The 24,473-nt window shown below is 44.9% G+C and overlaps 1 protein-coding gene across 1 annotated transcript in view; it reads right to left on the bottom strand.

The window, feature by feature from the left end:
* NTPCR (nucleoside-triphosphatase, cancer-related) overlaps positions 1-22,065 on the bottom strand; it is a 28,692-nt gene extending 6,627 nt beyond the window's left edge. The window contains exons 1-4 of the mRNA XM_045783452.2: positions 21,925-22,065; positions 17,503-17,665; positions 16,892-16,988; positions 1,094-1,303 (exon numbers count right to left, since the gene is read on the bottom strand). Coding sequence (XP_045639408.1) covers positions 1,094-1,303; positions 16,892-16,988; positions 17,503-17,665; positions 21,925-21,958 — 504 coding nt within the window. The 5' untranslated portion in view covers positions 21,959-22,065. The remainder of the gene's footprint in view (positions 1-1,093; positions 1,304-16,891; positions 16,989-17,502; positions 17,666-21,924) is intronic.
* Between the last annotated feature and the right edge of the window lie 2,408 nt (positions 22,066-24,473).

Raw genomic sequence — 24,473 nt, 5'->3', positions numbered from 1 at the left:
CACCACCGAGCACAGGGCGCTGCTCGTTACTACCGACCACACGAAGGCAGGCCCGGGGCTGCGCCAGTCCAGCTGCTCTACCCTAACATCTGCTGCCCGCCGCAAGATACCCCTGGTACGACACGTGCACGGCCCACAGGCCCGGCGAGCCTCGCGGTGGCATTTTAGCCAGGGACGGAAGGTGCTCGTGGTACCTGGCGGCTGGGGCTCACTCTCCGCTCCCTGGAAGGAGCCCCCTGGCCAGCCGGACTTGTCACGTGGCACCCACGGGGACTGTGAGCATTTGCACTGGGGGTGGGGAGAGGGGACAGGCAGGCAGAGCTCAGTCGGGAACACGGCTCGCTCATGGACACAGATGAAGGGGGCGCAGGGCAGGACAGTTATCTGACTAAGAAGGACCCAGAGAGACGAAGGGGAAAGACAATCACGTATGTGGGCCGAGTGCCAAGAGCGCTCTCAGGGGCCCACGCGCTGGCTCAGACCCGGCCACTGGCTGGTGTGACAGAGCGGGTCCTCGCTCACACATGCTCTCCCGCACGACGCCCCCCCTGCCCGCGAGCGCCAGACAGCCACCTGAGAGCTCGTGAAAGCACGGGCCGGGCCCATGCCCGCAGTCTGACTGGCGAGGTCGGGGCGGGCCTGCAGTCTTCACGTCCCCCGCACCCCCGGCTGACGGGCCCACGACCTTGCCCGACACGCTCTGCAGCTGTGCTGTCCACGTGGTCAGGGTGACTGAAGAAATGAAGTTTTTATTTTATGGCAACATAAGTAGTCACAGGCGGCCGATGGCTACCGTGCGGACCAGCAGACTGGACACTTCCATCCTCGTCGACCGTTCTGTTGCACATGGTGCTACTCTCTAGCAGCTGGACGCGCTGTCCACCATGGCCACAGGGAAGTGTGTTTTCTCATTGAGGACAGGCAAAACTTAAGTTCTACAAATTCCTAGAAAATCAGACTTACCTGTATCTAGCCGTGGGGGGGGGGGGGCAGGGGGGATGGTAATTCAAAGCAAAAGTACGTTTCAAAGCCACCCCGCTGTTTGAGGTCACCTGCTCCATTTTTATAGGCACAGGGGACCAGCCGTACTCACACTGAACACCTGAACGTCGTTTCTGTGTCTGATTTCCTCCACGAGGGCCAGCGGTTTTCCCTTGGGTACTGGGATCGTGCCCAGGACTACAGTCCCCGGGGCGGACAGCGTCTGGCGAACGGCCTGGATGAAAGGCTGACTGAAGAGCTCCATCTTCCCAATCTCATCGATGACACACACCCTCTGCCCTGGGCCACTGCTGGAACCTGCCTGAAGATGACGAAGACACCCAAGTCATGTTAAGCAAAGGGCCCCGGGATCCCACTTCCCAGTCACTCACCAACTAAGTCAACTAAGCTCTGGAAGGCGGGAGACGACCTCTCAGTCTACACAGGATGACTCACTGGCAAACAGATCTGGAAGAACTCCCCTGGAAACTGCAGCAACCAGAAAATTCAGTTCCCCAAGCGACCCAGGTTCCTGGCAATTTTCACCCTTCTAGAACGGTTCCAGTAATAACCAAGCTTTGTATTTATATACACCCAGGAAATAAGCAGCACCCATAGTCCTCACTCTCACGGTTGTGGGGAGGTGGATCGGATGACTGCAACCTCATGACCGACCCTGAGCCCAAACCACCCGGCTAAGCCATTCCTGGATTCCTAACCCAGGAACACTGTGTGAGATAAAGCCCGGAGTTTTAAACTTCTCAATTTTGGGGTCATTTGTTACACAGCAACCGATCACTAATAACCATGCCCTCTCTGGAACGCCTTCCCCAGAAAGCTGATAGGACTCTGAATAGTCTTGCCACAGCAGGGGACACAACAGAACACGTAACTCTTCAGTGAATGCTGAGTGACAAACACATTTTATATATCTTTGTATAAATGATGACTCTGAAAATTCTAAAGCTAATTTACAAAGTACCTTTTACTACAGTTCTAGACTCCTTAAATAATGACATCGGTACATTCTCAGAATATATGGCTAAGTTCAGCTAGATTTGTCTCGAACTGTGAATCCCGAAGCTAGAGTAGAGAGCAGCTGGCAGGGTGCACCTGCAACCGGTGAGGGTCAGGGCTGAGGCCTGTAAGGTACAGAGGGCTGTGGGTTCTATCCAACAGCTGAGATGCTAAGCCACGGAGGATCACAGGTTGTGCCCAAAAGGCTGCTCGCTGTGTGGTGTCAGGGACAAGTTAGGCATCTTCTGGAACAGACGTGAGATTGTGGGGTCTAGTCTGAGGCAGTTTTTGGGGGGAAGCATTAGAGCAGTGGTTTTCAAACTTTTATGTAAGTGGTACTCTTATTATTTGCCAACTTAGTCTCACATACGTATTTTCCCACTCACTTTACTAGCAGAAAGACCAGGAAGGAGTCCACTGTCGTCATCCAAGAGACGGTCTATAGACTTACTCAGACTTCTGTGTTTCTAATGCACTTCACTTTTAACTTTCAATTGCATGTGTGTGTGGGTATACGCACGCACGTGCACACACACCCATACTCCATTTCCCCCTCAGGGCAGGACAAGGTCATATTCATCTTTTTCTTTCCCCTGGAATTGAGTGATGCGAAGCTGAGCTGAGGCGGCTAATGCCCTCCACTGGTGGGGTGCAGGAGGAAAGGCGAGCATCTGGGGAATCAGTCACTGTCATTTCCAAATTTTTTCTTCAAAACTGAATGCCAAATTTGGGAGAAATTTAAAAAGCTATCAGGTACCAGCTCCTCAGCATAAAAACAGATGAACCCATAAGAGCAAGGAATTCCAACGACCTCTTATCAAGGAGGATTTGGGGCATTCTGCTGCCTCTAGAAACTAGGAATACTTGGGGATGTCATCTTCCCACAGGGCAGCATCCAGAAGCCAAACAGAACTCTGTCCCGGCACATCAGAATGATAGCTTGAAAGCAGTCAAGTCAGACAAAGAGGAACCATATGAGGAATGTGTGTGTGCCCATGTACATGTATTTATTTGGGTGTACGTACGTGGGCACGTATGTAAATACACACGAGTAGATACAAACACAAAGCGCGAGGCTCCAACCACCCTTCCCCGGATTCTCTAGAGCATTCACCAACGAGAGCTCACCGATCTGCACAAAGATCTCTGGACGCATATGCTTACGTCATGTTCTTACAACCCGAAATGCTCTTTCAAACATTAATTTATATAGAATCCTCTCTGCACAAAAGTAGGGACTTTTATCATCCAGAAACTGTAGGAATCTCAAAAATAAGTCTGGGATTTTTGATGAAAAATCTGTTACTAATGCTCAAGTGAGAGGCAGATATCAGATGCTAAGCCACTGAAAAGCCTGTAAAGACTGGTTTTTCTAAATAACTCATGACCATACATTTAAGAATGTAATAAAAGAACCACCATCGGGGCGCCTGGGTGGCTCAGTCAGCTGAGCATCCAACTCTTGATTTCGGCTCAGGTCATGATCACAGGGTTGTGAGATTGAGCCCTGTGTCGGGCTCCGCAAGCAGCAGGAAGTCCGCTTGCAATTCTCTCTCTCTCTGCCGTTCCCCTGCTCCTGCTTGCGCTCTCTCTCTCTCTCTCTCTCTCTCTCTCTTAAATAAATAAATAAATAAATAAATAAAATCTTAAAAAAATTAAAAAGGACCACTATCACACTCAAAATTGTTTTATTTTTATATAATTTCAAGCAATTTTAGAGGGAAACAAAGAAACAAAAAAGCCAGTGAGCACACATCGTGTTTACGTTGTTCCAAATTCTCTTCTGAGTTGGTAAAGACACAGCCTGACAGCCCTGGGGTCCAGGTGTGAAAATGGTCAGGTTGTGGGGAAGTCAGAATGAGCCCCTGGAGAGCCCGTACCTGAAGGTATGGAGTAAGGAGCTCGTGCAGCACTTCGGGCCACGAGGTGAAAATCCCTGTGTGCACAGGATCTGGAGTGTGGCCTTCTCCCCTGCACCTACTCTCTCTGCAGGGGACCTCGAGGCAGGGGATGGCAGACACTACCCTGCGTCACTCACTGCTCCCCAGCCAGGCCTACATGTCACAGGACTATCCACAGGGAGAAACACTTTGGGCAAGGCATATTTTAGCTCCTCTGTTCGTTCTGAGGGAGAAGATATTTCCTCGGGAGAGAGTCCTAAAATTGACCAGCCACTGGGAAAGGAAGCTATGAATAATTTTATCACTGTGCTTACACTTAGCTAGTTAGCTTTCTGGAAAGATTAAACTCAGAGCAATAACAAAATATCTGTGTACCAATTATGTCAGAGTCCTGAAAACTATGTGACTTTTTTATCTTCATATACACTTTAAAGAACACAAAAGAAAAGGTAGGCATAAAATAGGCAATTTCATTTACCCAAAATACTGAACTGAGAAAAGCTAATTGAAGTGGCATTTGCCTTATTGTGAATTATTTACTTAATAAATATTTCTGGTGGCCTTAACTTTTTTTTTTTAATATCAGACATGCAGACGGGCTTCTGAGCTGGCCTATCCAGGACAGCAGGTATCAAAAGTCATGGGAAAGAACTGGGGAGCAGCTGCCAGAAGTCGGTGGCAGAACTAGGGCCCTTCCCCACAGACCCACATGTTCTGAGAAGCCAGGAAGGCAAATAGTGGTAACAGTGGCCACAGCCAAGCCCACAGTTCCTCAACCCTCTGAAGGTATGAGCTAAAAGTGAAGGGCTCCAATTAGACCTCTATGTGTGCTTATTCTAAGCCTAAAGTTTCAGAACCCCCTGGCAGTCTGGTGGCATGTCGACTGTGTATCCCCGGGGATGAGGTCACACCGTCTAGACTGCCTGCCGCGCCCTGGAGCCCAGCCCTTCTCTCCTGGGGCGTGCTCTGGGTGGGAGCTGTCCCTACCCAAATGCCAGAGATTCCCACCCAGGGCCCGGCAGACTAGGGCTGAGGCCTCCTGGATGTCCTAACTGGCCTCTTTGGGGCTCACCCACGCGAGCGCCTGACCATAGAGCACCAGAACGGCGCCCTTGGTATCTCGCAGGCTCCAAGAACTATCCCAGGACTGAAACAGCATCTGTTGGCTGACACTCAGCCCAGTGGACGGAGAACCTACTACCCCTCGTGATCCCAGTGCCTCGGGACCAGCCTGGACATCTGAGCTTGTGTGTCTCCATGAAAGACCTGCAGCTCGCTTTGGCCCCCAGGTTCATGGCAAACTGTCGATGTGAGGCTCCTCCCAAGGTTCTACCCATCACCTCACTCACCTTGGCAACAGAGATAATTAGACCTTCCCATTTGTACCTCCTAGCAGCCGGGGACACACACACTTTACCAACAATGCCGCATTCAGTGCCAGGAACTCCGTCCAGCAGGTACCCGCGTCTCTGTTTTACAGATGCGGGACACAACCGATTCAGACGAAGTCACTGAGCTCCCAAGTGAGAGCTGAGAGTCAGACCCAAGGGCACCTGATGTCAGAGCTCCCTTCCATCCCCCACATGCCATACCACCTGCACATTTTCAATCTGAGGAAGGAAAGAAACTGAAGGAAAGAATCAAAGACACTGAAGGAAAGAACTGAAGGAATTCATCTAACTGTAAGGAAACTACTTTTCTCTCCAACGAGAAACAGGAGCACGTCAGTTTCTAGAGGCTATGGAGGCACAGCCACAAAGACCCTGATCTGCTTCTGGAGTACTCGTATTAATTTTATTTACTCAAAAAAGATGACGTATTTGGGGTCTCAGAACAATTACCATCACCAACATCATTTTATCCAGGACAGAGGAAGGCCTGCTTTAGGAGGCAGATGTAACCTGCAGGTGAAGGCCCCTCCCCCAGCATGAGCACACGTCCCTTCCTCACACACAGCGAGACGGGACCAGGCACCCCTAAATGTGCTAACTCCTGCCACGTCCTTATCAGCTAACAGTGTTTACAGTAACTGCGCTTGTAAAAATTCCTCTCGCTTAGGAAAAATCTTACTCAATTTTTAAACTTTGATTCAAGTTTAGTTACCTTTGAGGTCTGATATCCTTTTATTACATACTGTCCAGAAGAGAGAGAGTTGACTGTTTTAGCCACAGTGAAACAGGGATGACTTCCTGTCTAACTGAGGAGGAGACGGGAGAGAAGTAAACAAGTGCAGCTTTGACGAGGAAAAATCCACCGTTACTGCTCTTCTAGTTCAACCTTCAAATGTACAGCGATTTTACTGTTAACTACTGTTCACCTTGTTACAGAAAGGTTTCCAAAAGGCAGTAGTTAAATTGGCTTTCCACATAAAGCCTCCATGGAATTATTTTCAGATCATCTAATAAAGTTAAAAAAATGAGAATTAACCAGGAGAAATTTTCATGGGAGGATGTGCATGGTCTTAAAGTGTCTCCCCACACTGCTTATTCATTTCAAGGGGAAAAAGAGTAAATGCCCAGTGGAGACACTGGACAATTCTTCGCTCAGGTAATCAAAACAGACATCGGCAAACATCACGTGCCTCCGGACGAGATGCCCAAGACAGCTGCGCCGTGGGTTATGCAGTATTCTGACTGCGGTTATCGCACAGAAACAACAGAAAAGCCCCCAAAGAGCAATGTCCCATTAGGGTAGAACTGTATTCCTCAAAAATGCCAATGTCACAAAAGACAAAGGATGACTGAGGAGATGTTCCAGATTGAAGGAGGCTATGGAGGTACGGCAGCTAAATGCAACACTTAACCCCAGACCAGCGGAAAACCTGTTCCAAAGGACATTTTCAGTCAACTGACAAAACAGGCCTGGGAATGGGAGATTATTAGAATTTTCTGTCATTCTTTCTTTTTTTTTTTTTTAAGATTTTATTTATTTATTTGAGAGAGAGAGCAGGAGCATGAGTGGGGAGAGGGGCAGAGGGGGAAGCAGACTCCCCACTGAGCAGGGACCCAGACATGGGACTCAATCCCAGGACCCCCCTGGGATCATGACCTGAGCTGAAGGCAGATGCTTAACTGACTGAGCCACCCGGGCACCCCTATTAGTATTTTCTTGGTGTAAAATGTACTGAGGTTGAGAACTGTACCAATTGCATAAGAGCATATGCTTATTCTTAGGAAAAATATACTGAACATTTTGGAGTTAAGCACCCCAGTGTTTGCAATATACTCTCAAATGCTCCCCTCCACAGATTGGTATGTTTACACAAACAGACACACATGCGCACACGTGGACAGAGAGGGCGAACAAACAACAGGGCAAATGGTAAAAATAGGTGAGTCTGGGTAACAAGTATATGGGTAGTCTGGCATTATTCTTGTTATTTTCTCTAAGAGTAAAATTATATCCAAATAAAGTTCAAAAAATTAGAATCAATACAAAAAAATAAAAATACTCCCATGCACACTTTCTCAGTATAAGATCTGAGAAAACTACCACCTCATCACAGGGTGAGTTTGCTTCTGAGGAAGGCAGGGCCTTGGACTGACACGTATGGGAAGAGGCAGACAGCGGCAAGGGTTGGAAATGGGACAAAGTGAAGGAGGAAAGGGGAGGAAGGAGCAGTTGATACACATGCTACCCCAGTCCCACTTACGGAGCACGTGCCTCTGCCAGGCCTCCAGGGAGCGGGCTGCGAGAACTGCACGAAGGTTAAGAAACCCAAGGCAGGAGCCGGCTCCGCATCCAAATCACAGAACCTCAGACAAGCAGTGAGAGCCAGAGGCCAGCAGTGAGAAGTACCAGAGCATCAGACCTGCCCAGAGGAACAGGGGGACTGCTGGGGACGGTCATCGAAAAGACGGACCACTGGCCGCTCCAAGAGCTGGACCCAGGTGATCAGAGGCGTCCCACCCCCTCCCACCCATGGAGTGTGGATTCCACTTGCCTTTCTCATCCCCAGAGGCAGCTCCAAGGGCACAGCCTTGAGATAATGACGTGGTGTTGAGAACACCTGCATGGTCTACTTGACTGAACCCAGTTACGGCCTCTCTCTATATAAACTTAAGATCTGGCGGGCGGGAGGGGCCCCATTCATCTTGCCGCGTCCACCACGAGCCTTGTATGTGAGTTCCCACAGCTTATTACAACTGCCACCTCCCAACCCGGAGTGGCCTGCCTCTTTTCCGGACTCCCTCCACCACCCCCCCCAACAAAGCGGGCTGGTTTCACCTGTCACCTGGGAGCTCCAGACAGAGCTGTGGACCCACAGAGATTACCAGCAAGGGCTGCCATGACCAATCCGACAAGATAAACCGCAGCGTCAACCTTACACGGAACTCTGAGTTCATTTTCCTCTTTTGATTCACTGCAGGAATGTTTCCGCTGACAATTTTCAAATTAATTTTTATGTTTGTACCAGACAGCTTTTTGTTTCCCTGGCTGATCTTGCAGTGCATATATATATATATATGATCGTGAGGTCCAGAAATAGTAAGTGAGGAGGAACAAAGAAAAAAAATGTCACATTCGCTAACAACGAAGGAAATTCAAAAGCAATGCTTGGGCTCCTATCAACCTTTCAAGAATGGATCCTGACTAGAAATTGATTTTTCTGAATTCTCTCCAAAGCCTAGTGGCCTGAAATACTAAGCAGCAACTCCAGGTCAAGTGGTAAAAAATAGACTTTCCCCAACCAGGAATCCTCTCATCTTCAAATGAAGTTTCAAAGATCTGAAGCAGAATCTCATTTCAGAATCAAAAGCAGATCCTGCTCTTAAAAACAAATATACACCAAAGCCTTATTTTGACCAAAACAAGGTTCAACTACGTTGATTTTCATTGGATGTCCTGGTTCTCGCTTCTTATTCTTTCATGGATCTTAATTAAAAACAATAGGGGTCAGCCTAGAAAATACAGCTTGGAGTAGACACCTTTTGTTCTCAAAAAAATTATAATCCATTGTTATCTTTTTGTGTGAGGAAGAGATACATGGAGTGCCAACAAAATGTTAAATCCAACAATGCAACAAATTCTTATAAAGCATTCAGTGTGGCTGTCAGAAAGACCACTAGGAGAAAGGACAGCGTTATCCTGCCAGCCTCGATCATTGAAAAACTGGAAAAACAATCCTACTTACAGGAGCATCAGAAAATAGAAGAGACCTATAAATAACCTTACCAAAAACAAGTTCTTTTTAAAAAAAGAAAGAATGGAAAGAGAGAGATATTGGGTTTTTGGCTATGGAGACTATTAATAAATTAAAAATTAAGATGCTCTTTATATCTAAATAACTATAATTTTATATGGTTCCAATCACTCCACATAAGACCCTTTGTGATGGATAATAAAGTCTTAATTCTACAGTTCATGCCAGCTCTACCACTTACAGGCCGTGTGCCTTCGGGCAATTTAATCTCTAGGCCATGCCTCAGTTTCCTCGTCCGTAAACCAGGAAGAGAGTGATAGCAACACTCAGGATTAAGCGCGTTTGTGCCTGGTGCAGTTTGCACTGAATCACTGTTAAGGACTTGCACTAAGCGCCCCCACCCCCCGCACCGTTACCACCAATACCACTCAGTGCAGGAAAATGAACAAACAAGAACGGGTAAGACAACTTTTTAAACTAGAAGACAACATGGCAATTAACACGGCATGGTACTGATGTAAGACTCAAGCGGACCAATGGGAGAGAATAGGTAACCCTAAAACATTATACAGACACACACACATATTTCTTATTATAATTAATAAAGCATAACAAACAAATGAGAAATGGGTTATTTAACAAATGGCTTTGGCAACCTTGCTAAGTATTTGGAAGAAAATCAATTGAGAGTCTCATTGTATATTACATTCAAAATAAATCCAGATGGATTAAAAACATGTTAAAAGAAAAAAAAAGGTACTACAGAAGAAGAAACAAATTCTGTGTTAACCTGGAATAGAGAGAGACTTTCTCAATGAGAAAGAAAGAAAGAAAGAAAGAAAGAAAGAAAGAAAGAAAGAAAGAAAGAAAAGGAAGTCATGAAAGTAACAAACTGAGAAAAATGCAATCAATAAATACAAAAAGGTCATTTTCCTTATAAAAGATCTTTTTAAGCCAAAAGAAAAAAACATGGGAAAAGGGATAAACAAAAATAATTAGATTAAAAAAAAAATACTCAAACTAAAAAACATTTAGCCTCATTAGCAACTTAAAAGCATGAGTCAAAGCAAAGCAGCATGCTTTAGTATGGAAAATCGGTATTGTGCTCTGTGCCCGCCAGAGTGCAGGTCTGGCAGGGGGTGCAGACCAGTGACGGGAGCACCTCAGCAGCACCCAGCCGAGACCCCAGAAGGTCACAGCCCTTCACCTAGGACCTCCACCCTCAGATAGTCCCCGGGGAAAGCACCGTGGCTGGGGAGAAAGGCTGGTTGTACAAAGGGGGTTTGCAAAGGTGATAAATACCTGCCACTGAGGGAATAAGGCTGAAGTCAGAGGGGAAAACCCATGCCAGGGAATACTGTGCAATCATTACATTATCGCACTTGTGAGGATTATCATGTCATAAGGCCCTTCCCATGTCATTTGATCATATTAACGGGAAAACCCAAGCCCATAAAACCATACACATTATTTGTCTCCATTTTGGAATGATGGAATAAAGCAGAAAGAGGGAAGAAACAAAATACACTAACAGTGGTTAACCCAGTGATAAGATTATTATGAGTTATTCTTATTTTCTTCTTTATTTTTATTTCGTATTTTCGAATTTGCTACCTTGAGTAGGGAGAGTGTTAAACTCAGAAAAACAATAAATACGTCGTCAAATAAGGAAAGAAGTCACCGGTGGAATGAAAAAAGTCAACACCAGTTAACCTTATGAAGGACTTTCTAAAAACCTTACTGAGTCTAGAATGTTTCCCAATCTTACTCTATTTTCCTTTAGTCACCGTGTGCCCCCCGAGAGTCCATCCATCTCCATCCCAGCCTGAGGGCATGAAACAAGAGCCGCCCCAGCTGGGGCCGGGGTCACCCCTGAACCTCCTCCTGCAGCCCTTCCCTGGCCTCCGGCTGCTTCTCCGCGCCAGCCCTGGTCTGGCCCCCGGGCTCCCAGCAGGCACACACCCCTGCTGGCCCTGCTGGCCCTGCTGGCCCCAAGGAGTATCTCCCTTCTGTCTTAGGACTCAAAATAGTTTTCATCCACAGTGAAATATCTTACACACAGGAGGCACTTACTAGATATTTCTTAACTCACGGTGTTTTCAGACATCCCCGGCACGAGACACTGACATGCTCTCTGCACAAAGGTTTTCCCCCTGACTACATGTGGTTGCTAGAGCTTTCCTTGTACTTGCTAATGATAACAACTGTCTCTTTATATTCCTGTTTCTGTTGTGTAGTTACTTTAACTTTTTTCATTCTAAAGGCAAAACACTAATTCCTTTTCCTCTCCTCATCCCAGTGAGAGATGGGGAAAAATATGTTCTTCATGAAAAAAAAAAAAAAAAAAAAAAACCAACTCTGTGGCCTGGACTGGGTAAGAACCTGCAGCCTTGGGAACCCTTCCTAAAACACGGGTGTCTGGGTTTGCTATTCAGAGTAGAAGTTATTTTTTAATTAAAAAAGAGCGATTTGAGCTCCTCTAGTCAGCGTGTGATTTCTCGTATAATCTTGCTGACAGACATCAGGCACATATGTGCACACTGCTCTCCCAGGATTCAGTCTGTTCTGAACCAGGTAAGTAAAAATCAATTCTTTGTATCGATCCAGGGCCCAAAGCCAGAGTCTTCACCTGGAATTTCATTTGAACTACTTCACTTGCCCTTTGAACATGTAAGTAGAAAGGTAAGCATTTGATGGGAAAGGAACCAGAGAGAAAAACGTCCTGTTCTCTGACTGCTCCCACCAAAACAATGGCCACAACAGACCCAGCACAGGACCGAGGGAACATTCCAAGAGGCAGGAGCTGAGAGGAGCAGGCAACGGGGAGGAAGCAAAGGAGAAGGTGGGCTCTGAGGAGCAGCAGCCCCTTCCAGAACAGAGTGCGAGACCCTGCCAGCCCTCTGAAATTAGCAACTGCCCTCTGTGGGCTATACTTAAAATTTCCAGCAGCTCTGTGCAACCACCAAAGCCCTCGATGGCACATCTTCGCTCAGCCCCAAATGTCAAAAAAGAGCAGAGAAGCAAAGATAGCGGGCCAACCAAAGAAAATGGCCTGGGCCGAGCGCCAAAGGCTCTCCCCTGGCATGTGTGGGGAACACGTCTGAGCTAGCATGGCTGGGGAATGGGGACAGGAGGCCGGAGGTTAGTGGGCCAGACCACATGGGGCCCACCAGGCCATGAGAAAGATCTTGGACTTTCCTGCTGGTGGAACAGACGTCTCTGGAAGGTTTAGACCCACCTCGTGAGACAGGTCGGCACTGTCTGATTTCCACAAAAATTAGCAATGTAGTAAGTCTATCACAGATTAAATGGAACTCACAGTATACTTAATACAGTCCACGAGTCCCTGATCACGTGGCCCCACCCACCTCCCCCGTCACACCTTCTTCCTTACCTGCTCCTGCCCCAGGACAGCAGGGCTGCAGTTTATCCGTTCCCCTCAATCTATAATGCTGCCCACAGAACCACCCCTCCCCAAACACACACACATCCAGTATTCTCTCTCTGAAGTGATGGTGCCTTCTCGTCTTCCCATTTCAGTTACTTATCACCTCCTCAGAGCTCCTTCCTGGCCACCTGATCTACACCCAGCTCCCTGCACCTCTCACAGCACCCCACTGGTCCCCTCCACAGCGCTTAGGACATACACCTACTTGTTTAATGTTTCCATTTCCCCCTTGACTGAGAGTCTTGAGGAGGAGAAAACATGTCTGTTTTGTTCATGACTAGGTATCTAGGATTTGATAAATATTTGATGAATGAATGCAAAAAACAAGTAATATGTAATCCAAAAGCAAAAGTTGGTTCTTTGAAAAGATCGACTAAATTGACAAACCCTTTTCCTATTCCTTCTCCTGGCCAAAGAAAGGGGGAGAAAGGACTTAAATAACTAAAATAAGACATGAAAGAAAGGAAAACACCACTGACCTTATACAATAAAAAGGATTATAGGGGAATATATGAACAACTATATGCTAACAGATGAGATAAAAGAAACAAATTAATAAAAGAGAGGTTACTACAACTGACTCAACCAGAAATAAAAAATCAGTAGACCTATACAAGTAAAGAGATTGAATTCATAATTAAAAAGCTTCTCATGAAGAAAAGCCCAGGTCACAGGGTTTCACTGGCAAATCAAACATTCAAAGGAAAATAAATATCAATATGTCACAAACTCTTCCAAAAATCAGAAGAGGACGGGACACTTCCTATCTTATTCTGAGACCAATATTACCCTGATACCAAAATCAGACAAAGATATCACGAGAATGCTACAGACCATATCCCTTAGGAATACAGATGCGGAAATCTTCAACAAAATACATGCAAACATATAAAAATCCAGCAATACATAAAAGGATTTGCATGTAATCCTTTTGAATCCATCAACATATAAAAATAATCATACACCATGACCAAGAGGGATTTAGTCCAAGAACCAAGGTTGGTTTAACATCCAAAAATCAATTAACATAACACACTATATTAATGACGAAAGATAAAAATCACATAATCACCTCTATAGATGCAGAAAAAGGATTTCACAAAATCCAACACTTCTTTGTTGTAAAACACTCAACAAGCTAGGAATAAAAGGAACTTCCACAACCAGGTAATGGTTATCTGCAAACTCACAGCTAATATCATACTTTATGGTAAAAGATTGAATGCTTTCTTCCTACAATGAGGAACAAGATGAGGATGTCCATTCTCACCACTCCTATTCAACACTGAACTAAAAGTCTAACCAGGGCAATTAGGAAAGAAAATGAAATAAAAGGCATCCAAAGTCGAAAGGAAGAAAAGTAAAACTATATCCATTTGTAGACAATACAATTTTGTACATAGAAAACCCTAAAGAATTCACTGAAAAACTCTTAGAACTAATAAACAAATTTATCAAGGTTACAAAGGATACAAGATCAAGAAACAAAAATCACTTGTACTTCTGTACATAAGTAATGATAATTCCAAAAGAGAAATTAGGGAAACAATTCCATTTACAATAGCATCAAAAAGTATAAAATGCTAAGATATAGATTTTTAAAAAGAAGTGTAAAACTTATAGGCTAGAAACTACAAAACAATACTGTTAAAAAAAAAAAATTAAAGAAGGGGAGCCTGGGTGGTACAGTGGGTTAAGCCTCCAACTCTTGGTTTCTCTTCCTCTCCCTCTGCCCCTCCCACATGTACTCTTTCTCTCTCTAAAATAAATAAATCTTAAAAAAAAAAATTAAAGATCTAGGTTGGGGAGCCTTAGTCAGTTAAGTGTCCGACTCTTGATTTCGGCTCAGGTCATGATCGCAGGGTCCACTCTGCACTCAGCAGGGAGTCTGCTTAGGAATGTCTCCCTCTCCCCCCAACACGTGGATGTTCTCTTTCCTAAATAAATAAATCTTAAAAAAAAAAAAAAAAAAAGAAGATCTAGGTAAATGGAGATCTTGTATTCACGGATCGAAAAGACTTAATATTGCTAAGATGGCAATACTCCCCAAATTCATCTACAGATTCAATACAATTCCTATCAAAATCCTAATTCCAGTAATAAAGACAGTGTGGTACTGACCTAAAAATAGCTGGAACTGACATAAGAATAAATGGAACAGAATTCAGAGTCCAGATTAATCCTTGTATTTATGGTCAATTGACTTCAACAAGAGTCCCAAGAAATTAAGACAGAGAAGGAAGAGTCTTCAACAAATGGTGCTGAAACAAGTGGGTATTTACCTGCAAAGGAAGGAATCTGGATTCGTACCTAACACCATATACAAAAATTACTTCAGACTGCTGGCCTGTATGTAACAGTAAAACTAGACAACTCCTAGAAGAACACGAAGGAGTTGATCTTCATGAAATTAGGTCAGGCAAAGTCTTCTTTGATACAATACCAAAAAGCACAAACAACATAAGAAAAACAGATAAGCTGAACGTCTCAAAAACATTCGTGCTTCAAAGTGACAGCATCTACAGAATGGAAGAATATACTGGCAATTATATATCTGATGACAGACTGGTATCCAGATCTTATGAAGACATCTCACAACCAGGTAATAAAAAGGCAACTAAGCCAATTTAAAAATGGGCAAAGCAAATGAACACACATTTCTCCAAAGAAGATATACAGACAGCCAATAAGGACATGAAAAGATGCTCAACATCACCAGTCATCAGGGAAATGCAAATCAAAACCATATAGTGCTTCACACCTCCTACAATGGATGAAATTAAAAAGACCATAATTGGTGCTGGCAACAATGCGAAGAAACTGGAATCCTCATCCACTGCTGGTGGAAATGTGCAGTTGCTCTGGAAAACAGTCTGGTAATTCTTCAAAAAGGTTTATATAGAATTACCATATGATCTACCATCTCTACTCCAAGGTTTAACCCAAGAGAACCAAAAACAGATGTCTACCGAAAAACTTGCACACAAATGTTCAGAGCAGCATTATTCACAATAACCAAAAAGAGGAAACAATCCAAATGTCCATCAACTGATGAGTTGATCAACGTAAGTGGTATATCCACTCAGTGGAGTATTATTCAACCATGAAAAAGAAAGATATGCGCTAAACTATGCATAAACCTTGAAAACATTTTGCTAAGTAAAATAAGCTAGTTACAAAAGACCCCATATTACATGATTCCCTTTTTAGGAAATGCCCAGAATGGGCAAACTGGCAGGCAAAGAAGGTAAGGCAGTGGTTGCCAGGGGCTGGGAGGGACAGAGGAATGAAGAATGACTGCTTAATGAGTATGGGGTTTCCTTCTGAAAGCATGGAGATATCCTAAAATTAGATTGTGACGACTGGTTGCACAATCCTGTGAATATACTAGAAAAAGCTGAACTGTGTATTTTAAATGGGTGAAGTGTACAGTATGTGAATTATCTCAATAAACTGTTGAAAAAAAAAAAACAGGTAATACAGTGATAAATGGTGTATCACAGATGGTCCGTGACTTAGAACGGTTCAACTTATGATTTTTCAACTTTACAGTGGTGCGAAAGCAATACAGCTTCTGTAGAAACCATAGGTCAGATTTTTAATCTTGACCTTTTCCTGGGCTAGTGGCAGCACGCAGTATGATCTCTCCCGGTGCTGGGCAGGAGATGGAGTCCCAGCATCCAGGCAACCACGAGACCATGAGGGTAAACAACCAACACGCTGACAACCACGCTGCACCCACACAGCCAGTACGTGCTTCCCTTTCAGCACAGTATTCAATAGATCGCATGAGATCCTCAACACTTCATTATAAAATAGGCTTTGTGTCGGATGACCTTGCCCAACCGTAGGCCAACGTTCAGTGTTCCGAGCGTGCTGAAGTCGGCTGGGCTGAGCGATGATGGTTTGTAGGTTTAGGTGTATTACATGTGTTTTCCACTTACCATACTTTCAACTTGTGACGGGTTTATCCGGAGGTAACCCCAACGTAAGCTGAGGAATATCTGTAATGTGTTAGGTGCTTACAATGGTACATAATGACATTTTCCCTTCCTAAATGTTTATTTGTTGTGCTGTGAAAACAGGGTTAAGATATAAATAAGAGGAACGCAGAGTAAAGACTTCACTTTGGGAGTCTTGGTAGCTGAGCATCAGAGCCCTCCTGGTATAAAATATTTCCCTGGGCTGAATATGTGTGACAAGGAATTTATGTGTAGTTCAAAGTGACATCAAATATGGTGAATATATCCTTTTATAAGGCTCAATCACTTGAAAACTTTTCAGTTGTAAAATGTAAAACTGGCCACTCCTTTGGAGCAAGACCACTCTGTTCCCAGGGCCAGCAGTTCCCACAATGCACTAAGAAGAGATGGACTCAAGAGGCAGAAATCACATACTTACATTCTTCAAGACCGGAAGGGCCAAGTGCTCGAAGGAAGTCAGATCCACCACGTACTGCCCAACCCGGCATTCACGTTTTCCGGGCGGAGGCTCTGACCTGAATGAAAAGACAGGGCATTCTCTGTTGAAAAACCCCTGTACTAATGTCTGGTTTGTAGCTACTCCAGTGAGCCTCTGGCCTTCCACGTATGCTAAATCACCCTTAAAAATCACCTACACAAGGAGTGGTACGCAAAGCTAACCTGATTCCATGTTCTCTCCTGACAACAGGGCCACCGACAAGACTGCATACCACCACCACCACCACCACCCCGGGGCCCGGCAGGTACCTTGAGGCCAATCCCAAAGCTGCAGGGAGGCAGTGCAACAGAAATGCGGCATAAGAAGCAGGACAATGAATTACAAAATGCTAAAAACTTATTACTTGGTGGAATAAGTTTTAAGTGAACTATGATATTTTTATACTTTGTTGTTCATGTGATGGTTTCCATCTCTGTTTTCTTTCTCTGAGAAATCCATAAAGGCCCAAGAGTCTTCAAGATAGAAGGGATCATTTGGCCCAATCCTGTGTCCAGGGAGAATAAAACACTATAGAAGTGAAATATCAGTACCCAATTCTAGACAAAACTCCCCGCATGCCGGATAATGTGACAACATCGAATCCTATTCTTCTGCCTCCCTGTCTGACTTCTTCTGTGTAAAATCCATCGACAGGCACACCGGAGGATTTTAAAACCTCACTGGCTTTCTGGATCAGTGTTGTTTTTCCAACTCCTAAAACAAAAACAAAAACAAAACAAAAGCCCATTAGGAAGCACTGCCTCGCTAGAGGACACACAGCACTCCTGGACTCTGAGAGCGATCACTGTGGGGAGAGAGATGGGCTGCGCATGAATTTTATGAACATCAATTTCACGTCAATTTTGATTGCTCCAGGTGTTAAAACTTTTTAATTTCAAGCATAATAAAAATATGGATGGGATCTTAAAGTTCTATTTTGAAATTCCGAAACACCATTAATTTTGTCACATACCCAATCCCAGGACCAAATGAGTGGCTTTGTGGTGACAGTCAGGTGCAATGTGCATCCTCTGAGACAAGCTTCTAGAACTAGGTTCACTCTCCTCCTTGGGTGGCCACACTCTTTCACCAGGAAGTAAAACTGGTCATGCTTGGGTCAAAGGCTGGGCACCTTAAACTGGGATTTCAACCTTCCAAATCTCTGGACCTACATTTAATGGTGGGAGAATCCCTTCACTCCTCCATGGACTTACATTGCTATGTCTCCCAAAAAAGTCTCTCTTAAATACCACTAACAGCACTAGAAATGGCAGTTTTTAAACTTTCTCCCAAGAGCAATCCTATCAGGTTGGCAACCCCTTCTATGACCTCTTCCAGTGTCCCTAAGCATTCCTTGGGCTTGCCCCCCAACCCTTTCCCAAATTACAACTTCTGCACCTCCACGGCCGCACCCACCTGGCCGGTTAACTACTCTGATGGACGCTTACTTTGTGCTAACAAGCACCAAATAAATAACACTCGTAAATAAAATAACACTCATCACCGGCCTTGTGGAGCCAGGCTCTACTCTAGCAAGCTCCACAAGCATTTCCCTGGTTAAATCCTCACAATTGCCCCTCTCAGGGAAATCGCCTTCTTGTTCTTGTTTTACAGATGAGGCACAGAGAGGTTAGGCAACTTATCCAGGCTTACACAACGAGTAAGGACCATACGTGTTAACAGGGGCCTTTGTGTGTCACCATGACCTCGTTTCTGTGAGCCTCGTTCCATGCACATTGAAGCCAACGGCATCATGATGACCCAAAAGTGGAAAAAGGGGAAACCTCCGGCAAGTCTGCAAGAGACTATATCGAGATACCACAAGGTTGTAAATCATATTATTTCTATGGCTGCCAACAGAGTCATCAGGGTTCCCCACGAACCCTTTTAAGCTTCCTTGAGATCAACTATGATCTGTTCTTTAATAAACCTCTCCTCCCAACTTCACGCCAGCAGACAATGGTGGCTGGCCTTTTGGAACATGAACAGCAACCCAGCCACATGCTCCCTGTGCCTGGAAGAGAACCGGGTAGGCTTTTCATCCCAGCTCCGTCCCCCAGTAACTGCTGCTTTAAGAAAGCCACGGAAGAACCCAGTTACTGCAGGCCAGAGGCACTGGTGGGTATGTAGCTGGTCCTTTTCTGAAGGGCAACTTCAGTGTGCCTTCCAAATTACACAGCACGTCTGTCGCTACGAATTCACCTTCAGCAAAAATCTGACCATGGCACAAAGATATGAAACAGCGTATTTATGTCAGTACTCATTATAACAGCAAGATATGGAAAGTGATCTATATGCTGGTCAGTAAGGGAGTGTTAAATTATGTACCATGTATATAACGACATGTAAACACGCAGGAGTGCTATGCGGCCATTAAAGAGAATACGGTTTACCTAGATTTATTAGCACAGAAAACAGACCACAATACATGGATAGACGGAGAAAAAGCAGGTTAAGACACAACAGGTATATACAGTAATATTCCATTAAGTTTAAAAAAAATGAAGTATATGTTTCTACAGAAGGAAATGTCGAGAAGGAACTGGGAAGGTTCACAGCACTTATTTCTGTATATAGCAACTCCATGTGATTGTCACTTTCTTCTTTAAAACTTTGAATTTTGGGGGAGGGGTCTTATAGTAAGTGGGCATTACTCTAAATGTAAAAAAAAAAAAAAAAAAAAAAGGTACTCCATTTTGAAGAAGATAACACAGAGCAGCTATAATAAAAGGGGGCGCTGCGTGTCCTGCATGTTGGACAGGACACGGGGAAGCAAGAGGAGACACTGGCTCAAGTCCCTTCCCCATCAGCTCTAGAAATCTTTCAGTTAATTTTTCATCTCCATCAATTCGGCTGCTAGCCTTGCGCTGTCTACACTATGCTGAAGGAGACCCCAAAATGACAGCTCCACACCACAGAGAGGCAAGACGAGCAGGTCAGAGAGCTCCAGAATCCTTTTGGTTCTAGTTCTCTCATAAGGCTGACCCTGAGATAAAGATTCAAGTGCAGGCAGTTTAATTTGGAAAGCGACCCCAAAGCCCCAAGGGAAGTAACTGTATTATCAAGCAAGTTACCTGTGTGGGTAGCTAAATCTACTGGGGAATCCTAGGGGACAGTTTTAGACACGTGACTCAGTTCTCCTGTCTGAGGGGTGAGGAAGTAGGGAGTTTATCCACCAACTTCCATCTATCGTGGGTTCAAGGCTGCTCCTGGGGGACAGGAATCCCCTGGCCCTTCAGGCCTGCCCCATGCACAGGTATAGCAGAATTCAGTGCCCAGAGAAAGCCCTCCAAGGTCAGTCAAAAGGTGGACAGTTGGAAGTTGGGGAAAATGTTAAGTGCCAAGGACATACTGGTGGGGCACTGACAACATATAGAACAAAAAGTGACCTCTTTGAGAAGATATATTACCTGACGAACTGAATATGTAGATTAGAGTTAGACAGCAGGCAGAGTTTGAGACAGAGTTAGTGAAAGAAAGAAATTATATTAAAAAAAAAAAGACAGTAACTCCAAAGGGGGAAAAAAGTTGCACATAAAAGGAAAAGAAAACTATAGATTACTGACTACATGGCTTTCTTGTGATCAGCTTTCACATGTACTGGGCTGATCAAAATTACACTATAACTGCACTAGGAAGAGGAAGAGAAAGAGAGGGTGACTAGGTTTTAGGACAGTCTTAGAAAAGCTATATGGTAGAAGTATTTGAGTCTTTCAACTGTGTGTACATAAAACTTTTATAAAAAAGGAAACAGGAACCAGTGTTGACCTGGCCAACCTCTGTCCTCAGCCACTTCCAGGACCCAGGCAGGTACTAACACAGTAACAGAGCACTTCTGTTATGAAACACGTAGATGTCTTGGGGCCAGCCTGCGGAGCAAACGGCATTCCCAGTTTCAAATAAAGAACTGACAAATCAACTTTCAGAAGACAGTCTTTTGCAAGGTTAGGGAGTACTTTGGATGTTAGAAATTCCTCAAACCACTCTCCTCACAGCTTCCCCATTGTCTGGTAAAAACAAAATTCCAAAGTCTATAATATGAAGTGTGGCCTGTGCTACTTAAGGCAAAACATAACCATTAAAATAAAGTGGAAGACAATTCTAGGCCCTGAAGGACAATCTTTGATATCTGAATGCTCCGCTAACTTAAACATTAGACCGACCTTGCAAAGGAGCGGAAGAAATAAATCACTTTTTCCACTCCAAGCCCACCTTTCTGCCTTAGCCCATCTGATGCTACCACCACCTTCCTGAGTCACACCTGATATATGTGTAGGGCCTTGGGTTAAAGAGCGTCTCCTCCTCCAGTCTCTCATTTGAATGAACACTATCCCATCCACTCACAGCCTCACAGGGTTGAGGGCTTTGCCCAATGGCTGGCATTAGAGGGGCCAGGCATAGACAAGGGATCTGAGAGGAGCTTCTCAACCTGCAGCCTCAACCTTGCAGGGACCTGGGGGGAGGGGGGGCGGGGAGGTTTCATCTTTACTTCATTATCCTTCAAGCGAAGACCCTCGCTTCCTTCCATTATGAATGCAGGCCAGATTCACAGTATGGCAGCACGTGTGACTACCAACAGAAACCAGACGCCTGCATGTCAATCACGGTTGTGGCAGACGTGCCTATCCCAAGTTCAAAACTACGTCGTTAGGTATACTGGGGCCGCTGCACCCCGCTCTTCGTACCTTCACAAAGAAGCCTGCATACTATCCAACCACAATTTCTTTTCCTTACTAGCGTTGGCCTCATTTCTAATACTATCTTTTGTACTTAAAATCGCGCTTTCTGAGAAGGGACACGTAGGCTTCAGATCACAAAGCCTGTAATTTAAGTTGGGAACTTCAGGGGCCAACAGCCAGAGCCCTGGAGCCCGCCGCCCCTCCCGGAGAGCAGCGGGCCGCGCCCACCCCGCGCGCCACCCCCTCGTGCCTACCCCCGCGGCCTCCCAGAAGCGGAGACCTGGGCGGGGTTACCTGGGGGCCCCGTCAGGAACACGTGCCGGGCCATTCCTGCGGGCCCTGCTAGGGGTCGCGGCCTGGATCCGGGTCGGGGTCGGGGTCAGGGTTCCGCCCCCCAGCGAGCCCCGGCTCCGCCTCCGCCGGCCGGAAGCACCGCCTTTGCGACCGCGCATGCGCCTCAGGTCTCCGCCTCGGTCCGCGCGCGTACCTCCGCTGGTCGCATCCCTCGCGCGTGCGCTTTCGGCTCTCGGTCTCAGCGCGCTCCGATGTCCACCCCTAGAAGGGTCGGGGCGGTGGTGGTCTAGTCTTCTCCGGGTCCATGTGCTTGACCCTCGATGTCTGGCTCACGCGGGGTGTCTCCAGGGAGATATGCGCGAGAATGTCTATTACTAAGCCAGTGCTGCCTTACCTGAGCGCGGTCCCCTGGAGTCCTGCCGCTGACATCCAGACCTGCGAGCTGAAATTCCCCCAGGCTGCAGGCACAGCCCTTCTGCAAGTCTGGTCTTGGGACCCTTCCTTCAAAGGGAAGAGGCTTTTACCGATTCGAACTGTGCCCAGCGCTATCAACCATAGCTGCCAGTAGAATTACCTGATTAAACGTGCTTGGTGCCTGGGCTCCACATCCCTAAAATTCGGAGTGTTTGATCTCGGGTGTGTCCTGAGTGCCTGATCTTTTTTGTTGTTTTGAACTCCCCCTCAATTTCTGAAGTCCACTGGGGTTGAGAACCACTTGTTTAGGCAGACTTCCCAATCTCAGTCGCGCATATGAAGACCAGAAATTGGTCTTTCTTACCTCCATACCTTAAGTGGAAACCAACGCAAGACCCAGCTGGGGGCTCTCGTTGTACAAAGAATTAAGTGGCTTTCCCCCACTCACTTAGCCACTTAAAGTGTTTCAGCCAGAGAAATGAAGTGGTAATGGCCTCGGGCCAAATTTACCTGTAAACTCTTTCAGTCTGACATGTGTAAGGTTTGACTTGTGATCAATCATTCTCCATCCTGGCTGAGAAAGCAATTTCACTGAGTGCTCAACTTAATTGGTTTGTGCCCACACAGGACCTCCAGGGCTCCCCTTAGTCTGCTATATACATCAGTCAGATGGCCTCAGTTTTTTAGCTATTTAAAAAGTAATCATCTAAAAAGTAAGATTTGTACGGTGTAGCTGTTACCATCATTTTGGCAATATTTATAAAGCTGCGTCACTTCTAATGTAGGGCCTTCCACCTATATTTTATCTTTAGCCTCATGCAAATTGGAATCCAGAACCACTGATGTAGCCAAGTAAACCCATAGTAGTAGTTTCCAAAAGAAAGGAAACATGTACACAGTCATAAATACACTTTTGTTTTTATCAAAAATATTTAATCGAAAACACTTAAACATTAAATGCTAATTATGTAAAAATTCCATCACTGAAAAACCATTTATAGTTTATAAAGGATCACCTTTATAAGGTATTATTTTTCTTTTGATGTTATACCTGGCATTCTGGTAACTACTAATGGGCATCAGTTTAAGTAGCTCAAGGAACATACAGTTTCCAGGTGTAGAGAATTGATGTTTTAGAGAACAAAAAGAATATTCTTCTGTAATTAGATGTGGGGTTTTTTTTTCCATTAAAAACGATTTATTTGGGTGGTGATTACATGGTGTCTTAACTTCATGATAATTCATGATCTGAGTCTTTTGTACAGTTTCCTCTATGTGTTATACATTAACAACAGATGAAGTACTTTATATTAGAGAATAATTAGGAACATATTTTAGAGTAAATAAGTTATTGAAGTATTGTGCTGAGTCTAACTTTTGCTTACAGTTGAACAATGGTATAATTCCTTAAGGAACAGGTGATTTCAATTCTTTCTTCCTGCAGCACCTAGGTGTGGTCTCCCTTTTGGTATGATGCAGTATAGTACTTTATTAAAGCAATTTGTAAGTACATGCTTAAATTTTCCATGATTTTAGGATCCTAAAAGTCCTAAAAAACACAGTTTTTTTTGTTTGTTTGTTTTTGTATCTCTGCTTTGCCAGGATTGTGTTAGTTTTAAAACTATCTTTGGAACCCTTTCTGTCCTGGGCAAACCGGGATAGCTGGTCATTCTACAGTTAAAGGACAGAGGAGCATTTAAGAAGCAAAACAAAGGGCTTTATCAGAGTAAATGCTATGGGTTGAATGTTTGTGTCCTCCCAAAATTCATATGTTGAAAATTAATGCCCAAAGTGATGGTGTTAGGAGATGGGGCCTCTGGGAAGTGATTAGGTCATATAAGGTGGAGACCTCATGAATGGGGTGAATGCCCTTATAAGAGGCCCCAGAGAGATCCATAGCCCCTTCTACCATGCGAGGACACGAGAGAAGTCCACCACCCAGAAGAGGGCCCTTACCTAATCATGGCACTCTAATCTCAGACTTTCAACTGAGAGAACTATGAGAGATAAATATCTGTTATTTATAAGTCATCCAGTCTGTGTTTTCTTATAGCAACCAGAACAGACAAAGGCACTATGCAAGCTGTTTTCTAATAGTTCAGTTCTTCTGAATATAGGATCTTATTCCTGAAGAA

The sequence above is a fragment of the Ursus americanus genome, chromosome 6 (assembly GCF_024610735.1).
Source record: "Ursus americanus isolate L20-20 chromosome 6, mUrsAme1.1.p, whole genome shotgun sequence".
NCBI lineage: Eukaryota > Metazoa > Chordata > Mammalia > Carnivora > Ursidae > Ursus > Ursus americanus.
Note: the sequence above shows the minus strand (reverse complement) of the source record. Positions and strands in the feature narration are given on the sequence as shown.